Here is a 15,396-nt window from a genome sequence, read left to right as displayed (position 1 = left end):
TGTATGTATGCAGTTCTCAGGAAGGTCAGTGCTGCAGTTCATTTGGACACTTGGCCCTTTTTGGATTATCAGTGCTTTAGGTAATAACTAGTGGAAACCTTCACAACAAAGGATTTGTCACAGTGCTATGGGATGAGCTCTGAAATTAAAACAAGCTAATATTACGATTTCCTAAAATAGACCAGAAATCCATCCATCTGATCCACATAACAGCACTTGATCCCAGTACTCTCAGTCGGTCAGACTGAGCATTTAGGAAGAGTAGAATATTGTCACTAAGACATGCAGCAATTCCTCATTACAGAATTATCTCCTCAAAGCCGTAGGGATATATTCTCAAAGATAGGTGTAACCAGTTAAAGCATTAAGGAGATTTGATTCCAACAGTAAATTCCTTAAAATCTTTTATTTCTCATCTCCACAAAATACTGTGTCAAAATCTCAGATTTTGATTCTAAGTAGGATCACAGAAAATATTCCCGGTAGAAAGTCTATTTTTTCTTAGGTAGAATTGCTCATAAGTACTTACAGTTTATACAGCCATTCTAACAGTCTGCATGGGGTCTGCTTTTATAGAGTTTGATTTGACTGTACTTTTTGTTCCTTTTATTTCATTAAAAACAAATGTCATTGCCAAGTCATGTCAGCATGAACTCTATTACTCCTAGCCTTGTTTCAGCCTCCTGTATGCTTTTAACAAGCCACTTAGTATGTATGCCTGATTTCTTTTATAGATATGGTAAAATCTATGCTTTGCTGCTGCTTTCAATTTAGTAACCAAGGAATGCACATCCAGCATATGTAGTTCCATGCAGAGATACCTCTTGTTCAGTTTATTTAATTCTGGTGTTCCCTTAAGGTTAATTAATCCTGCTAAGGAGACACCCTCATGGGGCAATGCTCCTGTAAAGCAGGGGTGTTGCATCAGTACAGCTGCACTGGGCACTTACATATGGCTCTGCATTGTCTGTGTACACATAGCTCTGACAGCAAATTGTCATGGGTTTCTGTGCCTTTTCCCTGTGCCATTTACCATGGATCAAGTCCTCAAAATGCTGCAGGAAGCTCGGTACAGGCCTGCAACGTGCTCGTTTTCATCAACTAGACTGACCAGTAGGAATTAGAGAGGTACATTCAGCACCTTAAAAATGGTTCTCAGCACTGCATAGCAGAATATATCCCCTTGTCAGCTGCATTTTTTCAAAGAGGTATAAACAAATAGAAAAATGTTGCAACCTTTTCTGTCTCCCAGTTTAATCCTTTCACATTCCAATTTCTGGCTGCTGCCTGTGCATGAACATTTATTCACATTACATTTGGCAATTCTCATGTGAAAATTGTTCTGGGTTAGATGAATTTTCAAATATGCTGTGAGTTTGCATCTAAGTGCTTCTTTCCTAGTCCTGGAAAATACGTGTTTGTTATGGTAACAGCTATGTTGTGTTTGTCTCCAAATAGGGGAAAAAAGCCCTCTTTCAATCTCTGGGCAATTCTCTTTCCACAGATTTCCACAAATTAGGATTTTCTACACAAAACTGCTGTGCTTTTATTTCATACGTTGTCATAAACTAAAGAAATTTTGTGTTTGTGCAAATCCCAATTCAGAGCAATCTGCAGGCTTTTATAAGATTGATGGCTGTCCTGTTTTTTTTTTATTAGAGGATACTTTTCTTATATACACTTTTTTTAAAAATTGTGGTTGAAGCTTTTAAGGTAATAATGCTTTTATTTGGTTTAGTAGCTTTTAATTAGTTTGTATTATGCTGATATTTGAAAGAAAAGTTTTCCCTAGAGCACAAAGCAAGAATGCATACAGGAATAAAGCTCCTACATACTGTCTGTTACTGAGAAAGTGATTTGATGTATTAATCCAGTCAGTCCTTTTTCTATTGCTAAAATATTAATCTTATGTAAAAGAGAACTCATTTAGTAAGCTCATTTTTTATATTGCAGTGTGTAAATATGGTCTGTTAATGTTGCGGACTCCATTGAGTTTGTACTCAGGAAGGAGTCTGTTGACAATTCCGTGCTCCATCATTATCTGTTTAACAAAGAGGCGACGAGAAACTGGGAAACTTGTCAGTGAACTCTGCTGCCCTCTCCTGGGAACAGAACAGCTGACCTGCGAGTTCACGGGCAGCTGTACTGATGTTACACGTTCGAATTTGTTAGGATTGTTAGTATTTGTTAGTATTTTAGCAGCGCTGGTTCAAACACTTTGAACCTAATATGTATAACAGACTGTTTCAAATCTGACTTGACCTCAAGCCACGTTTTAAATCTCTGTTTGATGTAAGATTTACTTGTATGCAAAACCGTAGGTCACATCTCATTTATTAGCTGCTATGGAAGTGTCTTTCAAAAATGTTTTATACTTGATTCTTTCTCATAAGACTGTGTGCATACCATTTTAATTGGCGTAGCCAGGATTTTTACAGTCACAAATGGTGCCTCCCTATACTGTCAAAGAGAAAGTATGAGGTTTATTTTATAAATGATCAGATCACCTTGCAAGCATTGCAGATTTTTGAAGAATGGAAGATGTAATAATTCCCATCATTAGAATCAGGAATATGTAAAATTATTTTCCTTGTGCTTTGTGGCCTAGTTATTTGCATACATGATAAGGAGACATAACAAAAGTTTTGTGGAAAGATCCTAAACAAATACACATGCTTTAGTTAGCACAACGTGTATTGAAGCATTTATTTCTAGATTCAATTTTTAGAACAATGTTAAAAATAGCACACTGAGAACAGCCTGGTTTATATTTCTTATGGTGCCCCTGAAGAGCTTTAGGAATTTTCCTGACTATCCTGTACGTATTGAATACTGATTTTACACAGGGCTTTTCATTTCCTAATACCTACCTGTGGTTAAAAGCAAATTTCAGTTTTACTGTGAATTTCAGTTTTACTATTAGAAACATGCTTAGAAAAGTGAGGACACTGAAAAAAAGTTAGAAACATAGTGAAAGGAAAGCACCAATCATGCACTTTAGCATTTCTAAAATATTTTTATACCATTTTTCTGTTTGTAGGCACCATTACCAGAACAAGAAGGACCATCTACTGGTACAGTAGGAACATTTGAACTGATGAGTTCCAAAGACTTAGCACATCAGATGACAATTTATGACTGGGAACTCTTCAACTGTGTGCATGAGGTATGAGGATTTATCTATTCAGCAGGTTAGAATCTTCTAGAAGATGTTTAATTGTACATTGTAGGTTTGTGCATTATTTCCAAAACTTTTTCTAAGCTTGATTTTCAAAAATCCTACAATAAAGCCACCTACAGGTTTCAAAAGTATAAGACATTCTTAATTCTATAAGCAAAATACAAAAATAAAGTTCTGGACATGTGCTGCTCATTGAATTACTTTTGTATGTTTTAAGTTATAAAGCATCTGTAGTTATGCTTTTACTATGCCTCAGCTATTGTCTACTGGATTTGTAACCTGAATCCTTGTCATCTCTACAGCAATAAATGTAAACTGCAGAGCAAGTTTCAGGCTAGATACTCACCTGGTCATTCTTAGCCTCTTTCCTCTGTCCAAAAGATTAGAAAAAAAAATTCCAAAGTGTTTTCTCTTTTCTAGCTGGAATTGATCTATCACACTTTTGGAAGGCACAATTTTAAAAAGACCACAGCAAATCTGGACTTGTTTTTAAGAAGATTTAATGAAATTCAGTTCTGGGTGGTCACCGAGATTTGTCTTTGCTCTCAACTCAGCAAGCGTGTTCAGCTGTTAAAGAAGTATATTAAGATAGCAGCCCAGTAAGTATACAGTCATATGTGAGCTGGAAGTGAATTTCAGTATGGTCAGTATGTTTTTATTTTCTATTTTCAGACAGCCACACACAATAGAGGTTAAAAGATTTTCTATTTCCTAATTCTGTCCATTTACTTACAGGGCTGTATAGAACCTTGTTAATATATATTCTTCTTTCCTGGGCTGCTCTCCATTGCTCCTTGATCTGTGATTTCTTAGGGCCATGTTTTCACATCAAATTTCTGAGTAAATATATTTCAGTTTGTCATGACGAATCCTTCCTTTACCCTTACATACCTTAGCAATTATTAATATGGAAATTAGTAAGTATTAACTTAATTTTCCTGAAAACAGAATTACTTCTGGTGCTGCTCAGGAAAAGCATTCTCAGAATTGCCCCGGGTGGGGGAAGGCAAGAGGAGAGAGCAAAGAGATGATGATGCTCGTGTTACTTTCAGTCTGCTTGGGATTCGCAGCAAGTTCGCTCACAATACAAAACTGGGGGGAGTGTCTGATACACCTGAAGGCTGTGCTGCCATTCAGTGGGGCTTTTGATAAGCTGGAGAGTGGGGCAGAGAGAAACCTAATGAGGTTCAACAAAGGCAACTCCCCAGGGTCCTGCACCTGGGGGGGAATAACCCCAAGTACCAGCACAGGTTGGGGGGCTGACCTACTAGAGATCAGCTTTGTGGAGGAGGACCTGGGAGTATTGGTGGGTGACAAGTTGACCATGAACCAGCAGTGTGCCCTTGCAGCCAGGAGGGCCAGTGGTATCCTGGGGTGCATAAGGAAGAGAGTGGCCAGCAGGTCACCAGAAGTAGGTGATCCTCCCTCTCTATTCAACCCTAGTGAGGCCACATCTGGAGTGCTGTGTCCAGTTCTGGGCTCCTCAGTACAAGAAAGACAAGGAGCTACTGGAGAGGGTCCAGCAGAGGTCACAAAGATAATTAGGGATGTGGATCATCTCTCTTATAAAGAGAGACTGCAAGAGCTGGGCCTGTTTAGTCTGGAAAACAGAAGACTGAGAGGGAATCTCATCAATGCATTCAAATATGTCAAAGGCAGGTGCCAAGAGGATGGTGCTAGACTCTTTTCAGTGGTGCTCAATGACAGGACAAGAAGCAGTATCCATAAACTAAAACACAAGAAGTTCCACCTCAACATGACGAAGAACTTCTTTACATTGAGGGTGGCAGAGCACTGGAATAGGCTGCCCAAGAACAACGTGGAGTCTCCCTCTTTGGACACATTTAAAACCCACCTGGACGGATTCCTAAGTAATCAGCTCTAGGTGACCCTGCCTTGGCAGAGGAGTTGGACTAGATGATTTCTAGAGGTTCCTCTGTGATTTTTTTTCAAATACTTTTGTTTTAAAATGCAGGAATATAAATGTCCTAATTTTTTACTTACTGCTGGGTCTTAGGTTAGATAGCAGACCATTCTTGCTGTCTTCTTTTATTCCTATTCAAACATAAGCTACTTGGAGCCTTCATGCCAGACATGTCAGCTTTGAGTCCTTAAAGGCAGTGACTGACTTCAGAGGGAGCAGGGGCATGTCCATGCCCTGCATAGCTATTAATTTTTATCAGTGTTTCCCTATCTTTCCAGTTTGTGGTGTATTTATTGTGTTCATTGCTGTCTGAACAGTTTGCTGAGGTGTGCAGTGTTTGTCCATGGCTTTGGGCATTGTGACTAGAAGCCTTTAGGCAGTTTTACCCAACAGGCATGTTGTTACTTGCAGTTAAACCATAAGTTTTAACTTTTTTGCATCATTAAATGGACTTGTGTAAAGGAAGAGATTACTATTACAGCTGTGGTGCCACCCTCCTCCCAGTTAGTAATTGCACATAGCTGTGGTCTGTGTTCACACTGAAACTGGGTGGCTCCTTCCTCTGGGATGCCCTGCTCTGCAAGTACTAGCTTCCTTCTGGGAGCTCCTTTGGGCCCTCATGTTGGATTACAATTGGTCAAAGCTGAAGACTTTCAAAATCTAGTGGTGGGCATGCAGGATCAAGTTTATAATTAGAACAGAATTTACCTCTTTAGTTTCTAAAAATACATATATCGCATATTCCATTATCTCACTGCACAGTGCAGGAGTGGGAAGGCAGTCACTGGCCTGGCGGGCTGCGCCCAGGAGAGGGCAGTGGCACCCACACACAGATGCGTCGGGGTCTTTCCTAAACTCAGGCATGAAGTGGGGAAAATGTTGAAATGTGGTCCTTAAGATACAGTAGTAATTTCCATGAACGCTTGAAATCAAAGTATCCTAAAAATTACAGTTAAATACCTCCTTAATAAACGGCCCTAGCCCATGGGTTTTTCAGAGTCATGGGTTTAATCCTGTGCTATTTACAACAGCCTGACAACCTCCTGTTTACTTCCATGTTTCTGGTGTCACTACAATGCTAAAAATAAATAGCTAAAAGCAGTCTGCTCTGCTGAGTCCTCTTTGTCTCCTAAAAGCAGAGAAATCTGAAGCACAAGATTTTCCTCTGTACAAACCAAGAGGGCAGGTTTAATTGCAGCCGCTGGAAAGGCGCTGGGAAGTTTTGCCAGGCTGCTGCCCTCTGTGCAGTGCTGCCATGGTAACGGGTGCTACAGCATGCGCTAAAACAAACACAAAGTGCACCGAAGTTAGAGGGGAGAAAAAGCCCAGGCCTTGAAGCAGTATCTTTGAGGAAGTTTTGCCTGTGAAGATCCTTGAGACCTAATGAGAACTTTACCCTACCTAGAAGTACTAGACTCATTAGAAAAGTGTCTGCAGAGAACAGCTCAATGCTGCACTATTAATCTTAGGCATAGCTAGTGGTAACAAGATGCCTCACATGTACCAATTTTCAAAGATAACTGCTACTGAGAACCCTGTTTCAGTTCTGTGGCTTGGGGCTCAGATGCCATCGCAGGAGGCACGTCATTTTGTGTCTGCCACCCCACTCACCCTGTGATGTGTGCTCCCAGTCTGTGCAGGCAAGGCCAAGTGCTGGCTCCAAGTGCTGTGCACACGTGCTTTCAGTTCCAGGAGCCAGAGTCGCTTTTGCATCTGCTGGAAAAGGATGCAGAGGTTACCAGGTTCATCTCTTTTCTCCAGCTATTGTAGGATTAAACTTTCAAACAAAAGGGAAAAGTGAACTATATTTCCAACAGTGAGTTCTTCCTATATTAATTGCATTAGAAAGGCCTTCTGGGATGTGCTTGCACATACTCTTATGGATATCCAAAAAACCCAGTTTGTGTATATTTCCTCTTTGCAGATATATGCACAGGCTATTTAGAAGCCTTTTTGTGTGTCACTGTACTCAGACACTTTCATTCAGTTTTTGAAAATCATTCTTCCCGTACACATGCATATGTTATAAGCCCAATGAGCCTATAAGAAATTTTTGAAGTGTGTGTGTGTTTATAGAGAAAATGCCAAGATGAATATGCTCGTGTAAGTACCGAGAGATTCTAACCACACAGATGTTTTTGTATTGGAGACAAGAGAGTATGTATGTGTGTGTGTGTTCACTATTCATAACAACAGGAAGATTTTTCCAGTACAATCCATTTTGGAAACAGAGCGTCCTCTGTTCTGAGCACATTGTGGTGCTTTAGAGGATCCACTTTCTAACGTTTTACATGCAGTATATATGCAGTGGAGCCATGCAGCACTCTTTCTACTACCTTGCAGGGGTCCTCTATCTGAAACTGAACTATTTAGTGTAGAGCTTGTAGAATTTGCAGAATTTCTAGTGTAGAATGTCATACATCTAGATGGATTTTAACTGGGACTTTGTCAAATTGCATTGCTTAACGAGGTATTTGGCAAAACATTTCCTTTTTAAAATGAAGAGAGATTCAAATTAAATATTGCAGATACAGTTGCAGCTGCCTACATTGTTTGAGCACTAGTGCTGTGTGGTACTAATTATTTTTACTGTGCCACAATTTACTCCTAATCCTGTCATGGACTGTGCACAGATATCCCTTTATGGGTTTAGTTGTGCCTAGGGAAGAGGCTATCACTGATAGCCTATCCTGGCTGCATTTCATCTTTATTTCCCCTCAGATCCACTAATGAGGCACTCCCTGACCTGCTGGAGTCAGAACAAGTTGGTGTAGCTTTAGCGTTTTGATTTGTCCTTGCTAACCTTGCTCACTGTCCCTAATCTGATGTGGGAGAATTGTATGAGAAGCTCTGCCAGAAGATCTGAGGGGGCAGTAGTCTCCCAACAGACAGACCATCAGTTGGGAGAGGTCATTTATTCACATGCTCAGTGTTCACACAGTGCAGACACAAGTAAGGCCCAGATCTAAAGGACTCACCCACTCAATACATCAAGTCTGGTGAAATGGAGGGACAGAAAGTAGAGAATGATGTGGATGATGGATGATAGAGATTAGCATGATGTGGCAGTTATGGAGTTGGACAGTAGGGTGTGATGATGATTGTATTAATTTCATCTGAAGCTAAGGATACCTCAGAGGAGCTAAGAGCTTCAGGATGAATGAAAAAATCTGTCTGAGAATCATAGTTAGAATCTTATTAAAGTTTTCTTGGTAAATCATAGAATCATAGAATAGTTTGGGTTGGAAGCGACCTTAAAGATCATCTAGTTCCAACACCCCTGCCAAGGGCAGGGACACCTACCACTAGACCAGGTTGCTCAAAGCCTCATCCAGCCTGGCCTTGAGCAATTCCAGGAATGGGGCATCCAGAACTACTCTGGGCAACCTGTTCCAGCGTCTCACCATGTCATAGTAAAGAATTTTTTCCTAATCTAAACCTGCCATCTTTCAGTTTAAAGCCATTAGCCCTTGTTCTGTCACTACATGCCTTTGTCCAAAGACGCTCTCCAGCTTTATTTCAGGCCCCCTTTAGGTATACTGGCAGGTGCTCTAAGGTTTCCCTGGAGCCTTCTCTTCTCCAAGCTGAACATCCCCAGCTCTTTCAGCCTTTCTTCATAGCAGAGGTGCTCTGGCCCTCTCATGATTTTCATGGCCCTCCTTTGTACTCACTCCAGCAGATCCATGTACTTCTTATGTTGGAGGCCCCAGAACGGGTCACAGCACTCCAGGTGGGGTTTCACAAGAGTGGAGTAGAGGTGGAGATTCACCTCCCTCAGCCTGCTGGCCACACTGCTTTTGATGCAGCCCAGGACACAGTTGGCTTTTGGGGTACAAGCACATACTGCAAAGTCAGATAGAGGTTCTTGTCACCCAAAAACCCCAAACCCTTCTCCCCAGGGATGCTCTCAATCCATTCTCCACCCAGCCTGTTATTTATGCTTGGGATTGCCCTGACCCAGGTGCAGGACCTTGCACTTGACCTTGTTGAACTTCATGATGTTCAAACACAGTTCCACCTCTCAAACCTCCCTCCACCATATTGACCACACCACACAGCTTGGTGTCATCAGGAACCTTGCTGAGGGTGCCCTCAGTCGCACTGTCCATGTCACCGACAAAGATGTTAAACCCCAACAGTCCCAATACCAACGCCTAAGGAACACCACTCACATCAGAAGCAGCAGAAACTGAGGTGCTGAAATTGGATGTTGGCAAATCAGTTGACAAAAATAGCAAATTATTTGTGAGAATCTAGTGAGACACAGATTTATGAAGTATAGGCTTTTGTTTTCTCTCTCTCTCTCTTCCCTTCCCATTGGGTCAATGAGCCACCTGATGCAGTTCCAGCTGAGCAACTGTGTCGACTGTTCCTGTGCCTACTCCTGCATGTGGCTTATTGGATCTTCCATAATACTGTTACATGTTCCAGTTTTTCCTGACTGGTAGCAAAAGTCCTTCTTTGCATCAGAGGTGAAGTGTGACCCAGAGCTCCTAGTGCTCAGGATCTCTTTAATGATGCTGGTAACAAATGGCAGTTTTTTGCCTGAAACATACTAAAGATTTGAGAATCTGTAAGTAATAGAAACTCTGTACTGCAGGACAGGTCACTGGCATGGGACATCTCTAGACAACTGGTCTTCTCCCTTTAAAAAGACTCAGTAACCCTGAAAACTGCAATGAAGATCATCTAGGGAGAACTTCCAGCCTTCAGTAGCTGTTCAGAACCTGTCAGGAAATTCTGCAGCAAATGAGGTTGTAAACTACTTGCTTCCACTGTTTCTGGTATCCCTTGGGACTGAACTGAGCCCAGTTTCATTACTGTGTTTCTGGGTGGGGAATTGCTTAAAAAACTAGGAGTCCTTCCAGAATCTGGCACCCAATGAAGTGAAAGTAGAAGGTCGTTTTAGGAGGGAAGGGAAACGAGCCTCCAGAGTGTGGTGAAGTACTAGCACATTGGAGAAGAGGTGTCTGCAGACATGCTAGCCAGAGCTGCCCAAATTAAGTCACATGTAAGCTAGATGCCTGGCCGCAGCTCTCTTAAGATTGTCATATGTACTGCTCTGACTGATGTATACAACTTAAAACCTTGCCCTTTGTATTTCAGCTGTAAAGAATACAAAAATCTGAATTCCTTTTTTGCTATTATTATGGGACTAAGTAATGTTGCTGTGAGCCGTCTCTCATTAACATGGGAGGTAAGTCTTAGCTAAAATCCAGTTCCAAGAAACTTGACAGGAATTTATGCTTTTAGTTAGGAAAACTGTGAATTGGGTCTTTATTATTGATAAAATTAGATCTACTAATTCAGCTCCTGACTGTAAGTCTTTAGTTAAGGCTGGCAATTTTTAATAGTAAGGCAGTACACCGTACCCATAAGATGTGCTGAATAGTCACAAGCAGTTAACAAGAGTGACAACAGTGGCTTCAATTGATGAGCTAAACTGTCCAACAGGATGAGCAAGTTAGCCAGCTAACCTCTGAGATCAGCCCATCCTCTGTGTGCCTTTACTGGTGGTTCAGTGAGATCGCTCCATGGATAATTCTCTAAAATTCATCCTCTGTTTATACATATTATTTTCTGATCTCCATAGGGACTCTGTTGCTCTGTTAAAGTGTGGGTTTAACCCACATTTAACTGTCTTAACCAGTTCTGCTTTTCTCTCTGACATGCATTTCCCTGCTTACTGTCAGAGGTGCTCTTCATTCTCAGAGCTTCCACCTTTTTCTGTGGCTTTGCTCTTTTGTATATCAGTATATAAAAGGGGTGCAGTGTCCAGCAGGGTGAGGTAGTAAACACATGTAACCCCTGAGAACATACTGGTTGTCAAAAGCAGTGCAGATTTGAATGTGCATGTATTCTGTTCATTAGAAATTCAAAATAATTAGCATGACTATGTTATTGATGGAACTGAGACCAAAATTTGAACACCTTTACAAATGTGCTCTGAAACAGGAGATCAGGCTAACATGTCTGAGAGGTCACCAGCCCTAATTTCAAAAGTACATGTTGCAAGGGGCATATACAATCGGTGCTATGGGCAAAGATTTTCAGTTTCTTAAAATAATGACCCTTCATTTGTGGCCACTGAGAGGATTTGGGAGAGCTGAAACAGTACAGTAGCATGAAGAGAAAAGAAGAAATTGAATATATATACTACATACAGCAATCTGAAATGGGCACTGGGTCTGAGCTGAGGGGAGCACAGATCACTTGTAAGTGTGGGGTATTAACTTGAGATCAGGGAAATGCTATCACACTTCACTTCTGTAGAGCAGTCGGTTTATCAAGAGAATTTCTGCAATTTGATTTTTAGCCAGAAAAATATACAGAATAGACTTAAAAACAAACACATTGAGACCTGATTTTTGCTATATTATCATGCATTTGCATTAGTTGCATGCACAAATTAGATATTTGCAGGTGCAAATGTCCAATTATACCACTTATTTCACAAATACCTAATCTGCATGCATATGCAAACTAGGCACACAGTTGTTGACACACATCATTAAAAATTAGGCCCTTGCTGTGGCACAGTGTAAATAGCTTGCTAGGGTACACACTCCAAATGTAGAAAGTATTGCAAAAAATAATTTCTGCACTAAAAAGTCTCTATTAATTTTTAATGTTATCCACTTCCAGTGGTAGTCTAATTAATTCAGCAAATGCAGAGAAATTTCGTGTTAAAACTAGAAAGTTGACATATTCTGAGTGTACCTAAAAAATCACTGTGATGTCTGAAACTAATTTATAACATATCTTTTAGTCTTTATAGTGAAGTTATTTAATCTGTATGACATAACATGCATGAGGGGGGGAAAAAGTATTTAGTAAAGCCCATTTCATCTCAATCATTGCATCATCAACTGGCCATGTTTTATTTGTGTAGGTATTGTGGACTGAAAAAATATTCATTAATTTATACCCCAGAAAGTGGTAGAGGCCCTTTGCTGCTGGGCATGTCAAGATTTTAAGCAATAGTTGGAGATATATCATCATGATCAGAAAAACCTCCTGGAAATGCCCAGGCATGGATATGAATGTTTGCAAGGGCAATTCATCATAGGTATGAATAATTAAGCTGAGCTGCCCCTACACAAGCTATGTGTAAACTATGCTTTCAGATAGGCTATAATCAGGAACGTCCTGAAACCATTCACTTGAACTTCCACTTACATTCTGAATTCAGTGATTGTGATGTGAGCCAAACAAAAATCTGAATCTAAACATCCCAAAGGAGTAAATTCAAGTCAGGGTTTAAATCAGGATCCAGGTTTCATGGCTGGTCCCGTCTCTATTTATAATCTGGTTGCTAGGAAACATGTTGTATTTTAGATTAGCACATTGTTAGAAATATCTGGCAAAAAAGTGCACTTTCCTGACTTAGGGCGTTGTAGAAGGAACTAGCATTTACAGTAAAATTACCACACTAATCAGATTTAATTAAGGTTTGCTATTTTTGTTTTTATTAACAGAAACTTCCAAGCAAGTTCAAGAAGATCTATGCAGAGTTTGAAAGCTTAATGGTGAATAGCAATAGATCCCTTATCCTATGCACAATCTGAGATAATTCAGTTTCTGAGTAACTGATTTGAATTCCTTGATTCAGAACATTTTATGTGTCCTTGTTTGACTTTAAGAAGTTTATGATCCCTTTTTAGAGCTGCTAAAACAAGTATGTATGACTAATAAATTATACTCTTAGGAACCTACTCTAAGAGAACTTATGTGCCACTCAAAGTTAATCTGGGAACTCAGGAAAGCTTTATCACGTGTTTTCTGATAGTACATATGGGAATTTCTATTTTTCAACCTGGATTTTTCCAGGCAATACATTTTAGTGTTACATATGCAAAACTGGATCTGCAGCTACAAGGAGGGAAGAAAAATGTTTGGTTTCTTTTCTGAAGGATGTTTTTGTAATCATATCTTACCTCGCTATTTGGCATGAAAAAATGTTTGTGTTTAGTGACTGCATTCTCATCATGTAAGCAGTCTGGGAGAAGGATGAAAGGTGTCTGAATTTGCAGATACACTTTTAAAGGCACAGGAAAAAATAATTATTTTAATAAATGCCATGACACCTAAATGAATGCATACAGTGTCTCAATACATATAATAATACATATTAGTAATTATTTGATTTCTCTTTTTTCCATAAGGATCCATCGAGAAACCACAGGGCCTACAGACTAACTGTAGCTAAATTGGACCCTCCAATAATTCCTTTCATGCCACTACTTATAAAAGGTAAGCTTGGAAGTTACCAGAATTATTAACTTGAAAGCTATTTGTCAAATATTTGAAGGATAAGAGTAGCAGCAAGAAAAAGCAAAAATCAATCTCAGTGTGAGGTATGATCTTTTTCCATTATAAAAAGCATGACACAGAGACAAGAAAACCTGCTTTCATACATCTGAATATCATGCCTTGATTTTATTAGTCTTAGAAATGCTGCAAATTAAAACCTAAATGTTTTACTTTTACAGCTGCTGTGATTTTTGTAAGGGATAGATAAAATGTTCTGCTGGTTTGTATGGCCACAATTCAGTAATGGGCTTTTATGTGTCTTTTATTTCTATACAGACATGACGTTTACTCATGAGGGAAACAAGACATTCACTGACAATCTAGTAAATTTTGAAAAAATGGTATGTATAACATATTTGAAAAAAAACTTTAAAAGACCTCCCTATTCACCTCTTCAACCATGAACTTCTCAACAGTGACTTCCAGGGCTGGAGAAAGTGAAGGCAGGAGCAAGAGCTGGCAAAAATAGTCTGTGTTGTGCAAAGCGCCTGGGACCTCTGGGTTTTGGAAAACCTCACAGAGGTGGAGAAGGAACTGCCCACTGAGCCATGCACAGCCAAAGTGTTTCCTGGGGGAGATAGCAGCAGTGACAGGAAGCAAAGCTGTCAGACACTTTTTAACAGCCAGTTTGGGACCAACCTGTGATTTTAACTGCTGTTCCTTCAAACAAAACTGAACTGCCTCGGGTTGGGATAGTTCTGCATTGCTCCTCAGAGAATGAAGGAAGCATTAAATAGAATGTGCACAACATCTTATTTTCTTCTTTCATTTAACAAGTGAAAGGAGACATCTATGACTTGATTGCTTTCATATTGGAAAGGAGAATCAATGATAAAAGGTTAGATTATACTCAAATTTGATTTATTTTAAATCCTACACGTAAGCTGTCATCATTTCAAACACTGTTGTCAAAAACTGCAGGAAGGCAACTTGCCACCACAGAAATCTCAGCTGAAACTCAAGTTCTCAGCAGTGGTTGCCAAGGCCATGTTCCTCATTAATGACACCTGCATCTGAGAACTATGATAGCCAACCCAGCTATGAGCATCTGCATAGGAAAACAAAACCTGACTTACTGTTCTGGCAGTAAATTGTAGAATCACAGAATCACTAATGTTGAAAAAGACCTGCAAGATCATCAAGTCCAATCATTAACCCAGCACCACTGTGTTCACTAGTGAACCATGTCCCCAAGTGCCACATCCACACACTCTTTGAACACTTCTAGAGATGGTGATTTCACCACTTCCTATGCCTATTCCAATGCCTGACCATCCTTACAGTGATGAAATTTTTCCTCATATCCAATCTAAACCTCCCCTGGTGCAACTTGAGGCTTTTTCGTCTCAGCCATTCAGCAGCCATGCTAGAGCATATCTCCTCTGGCATATATGCTTGTTCTTAGTACTACAGTAACCAGAACCACTCTATGGTTATTTCCACTGCATTGTGGAGGAGTTTGTCTGACCCTCTGAGTACTGATAACTGCAGAGGGGGAAAAAGGAGGACTTTCAGCTCTTGAAAAAACTTCAGAGAAAAGTGGTCATCACTCTGAGTGAATTCTCTTAGATTTTAATCTGTAGCTCCAGGACAGCCTCTGTCCTAGGGTGAAAATACCCCTCTACTAAGATGAGACTTTTTTGTGGGTAAATGGCAGCGTTAATGCCTGAGTAAGGGCCTGACCTCAGTTTGCATATGCAGACTGTGTTGCCATCTCCTTCCAAAGGCCTTGAGCCTTCTACCTGCAGAAAAGAATTAGGTAGATAAATATATATATATTAATGTAGATAGTAAGTACTTTGGGGAACACAAAGGGATCTCAGACTTGGTTGGAGCACCTCCAAACCAGAAGGGATGGCAGCTGCATTGCTATAACCTTGGTTCTGTGGCTGCCTCCAACATCTCCACCTCCCTTGGCCTATTTACACCTCCTGAGCCAGAAGAGCCGGTACATCCACTGGCCTCAGAGCTCTGTCCC

The 15,396-nt window shown here is 40.3% G+C and overlaps 1 protein-coding gene across 5 annotated transcripts in view; it reads left to right on the top strand.

Annotated features, from left to right (window-relative positions):
• Positions 1-15,396, top strand: part of RAPGEF4 (Rap guanine nucleotide exchange factor 4) — a 151,837-nt gene that overhangs the window by 126,644 nt on the left and 9,797 nt on the right. For 3 of the 5 annotated variants that reach the window (XM_064660823.1, XM_064660821.1, XM_064660825.1), the window contains 6 exons: positions 3,041-3,166; positions 3,602-3,780; positions 10,212-10,302; positions 12,584-12,634; positions 13,271-13,358; positions 13,695-13,759. In XM_064660823.1, coding sequence (XP_064516893.1) covers positions 3,041-3,166; positions 3,602-3,780; positions 10,212-10,302; positions 12,584-12,634; positions 13,271-13,358; positions 13,695-13,759 — 600 coding nt within the window. Of the gene's footprint in view, positions 1-3,040; positions 3,167-3,601; positions 3,781-9,705; positions 9,860-10,211; positions 10,303-12,583; positions 12,635-13,270; positions 13,359-13,694; positions 13,760-15,396 lie in introns of those variants that run through there. The other 2 variants (XM_064660822.1, XR_010431937.1) reach the window with 2 other exon arrangements.

This window comes from Pseudopipra pipra, chromosome 7 (assembly GCF_036250125.1).
Source record: "Pseudopipra pipra isolate bDixPip1 chromosome 7, bDixPip1.hap1, whole genome shotgun sequence".
In the NCBI taxonomy this organism is placed as follows: domain Eukaryota; kingdom Metazoa; phylum Chordata; class Aves; order Passeriformes; family Pipridae; genus Pseudopipra; species Pseudopipra pipra.
Note: the sequence above shows the minus strand (reverse complement) of the source record. Positions and strands in the feature narration are given on the sequence as shown.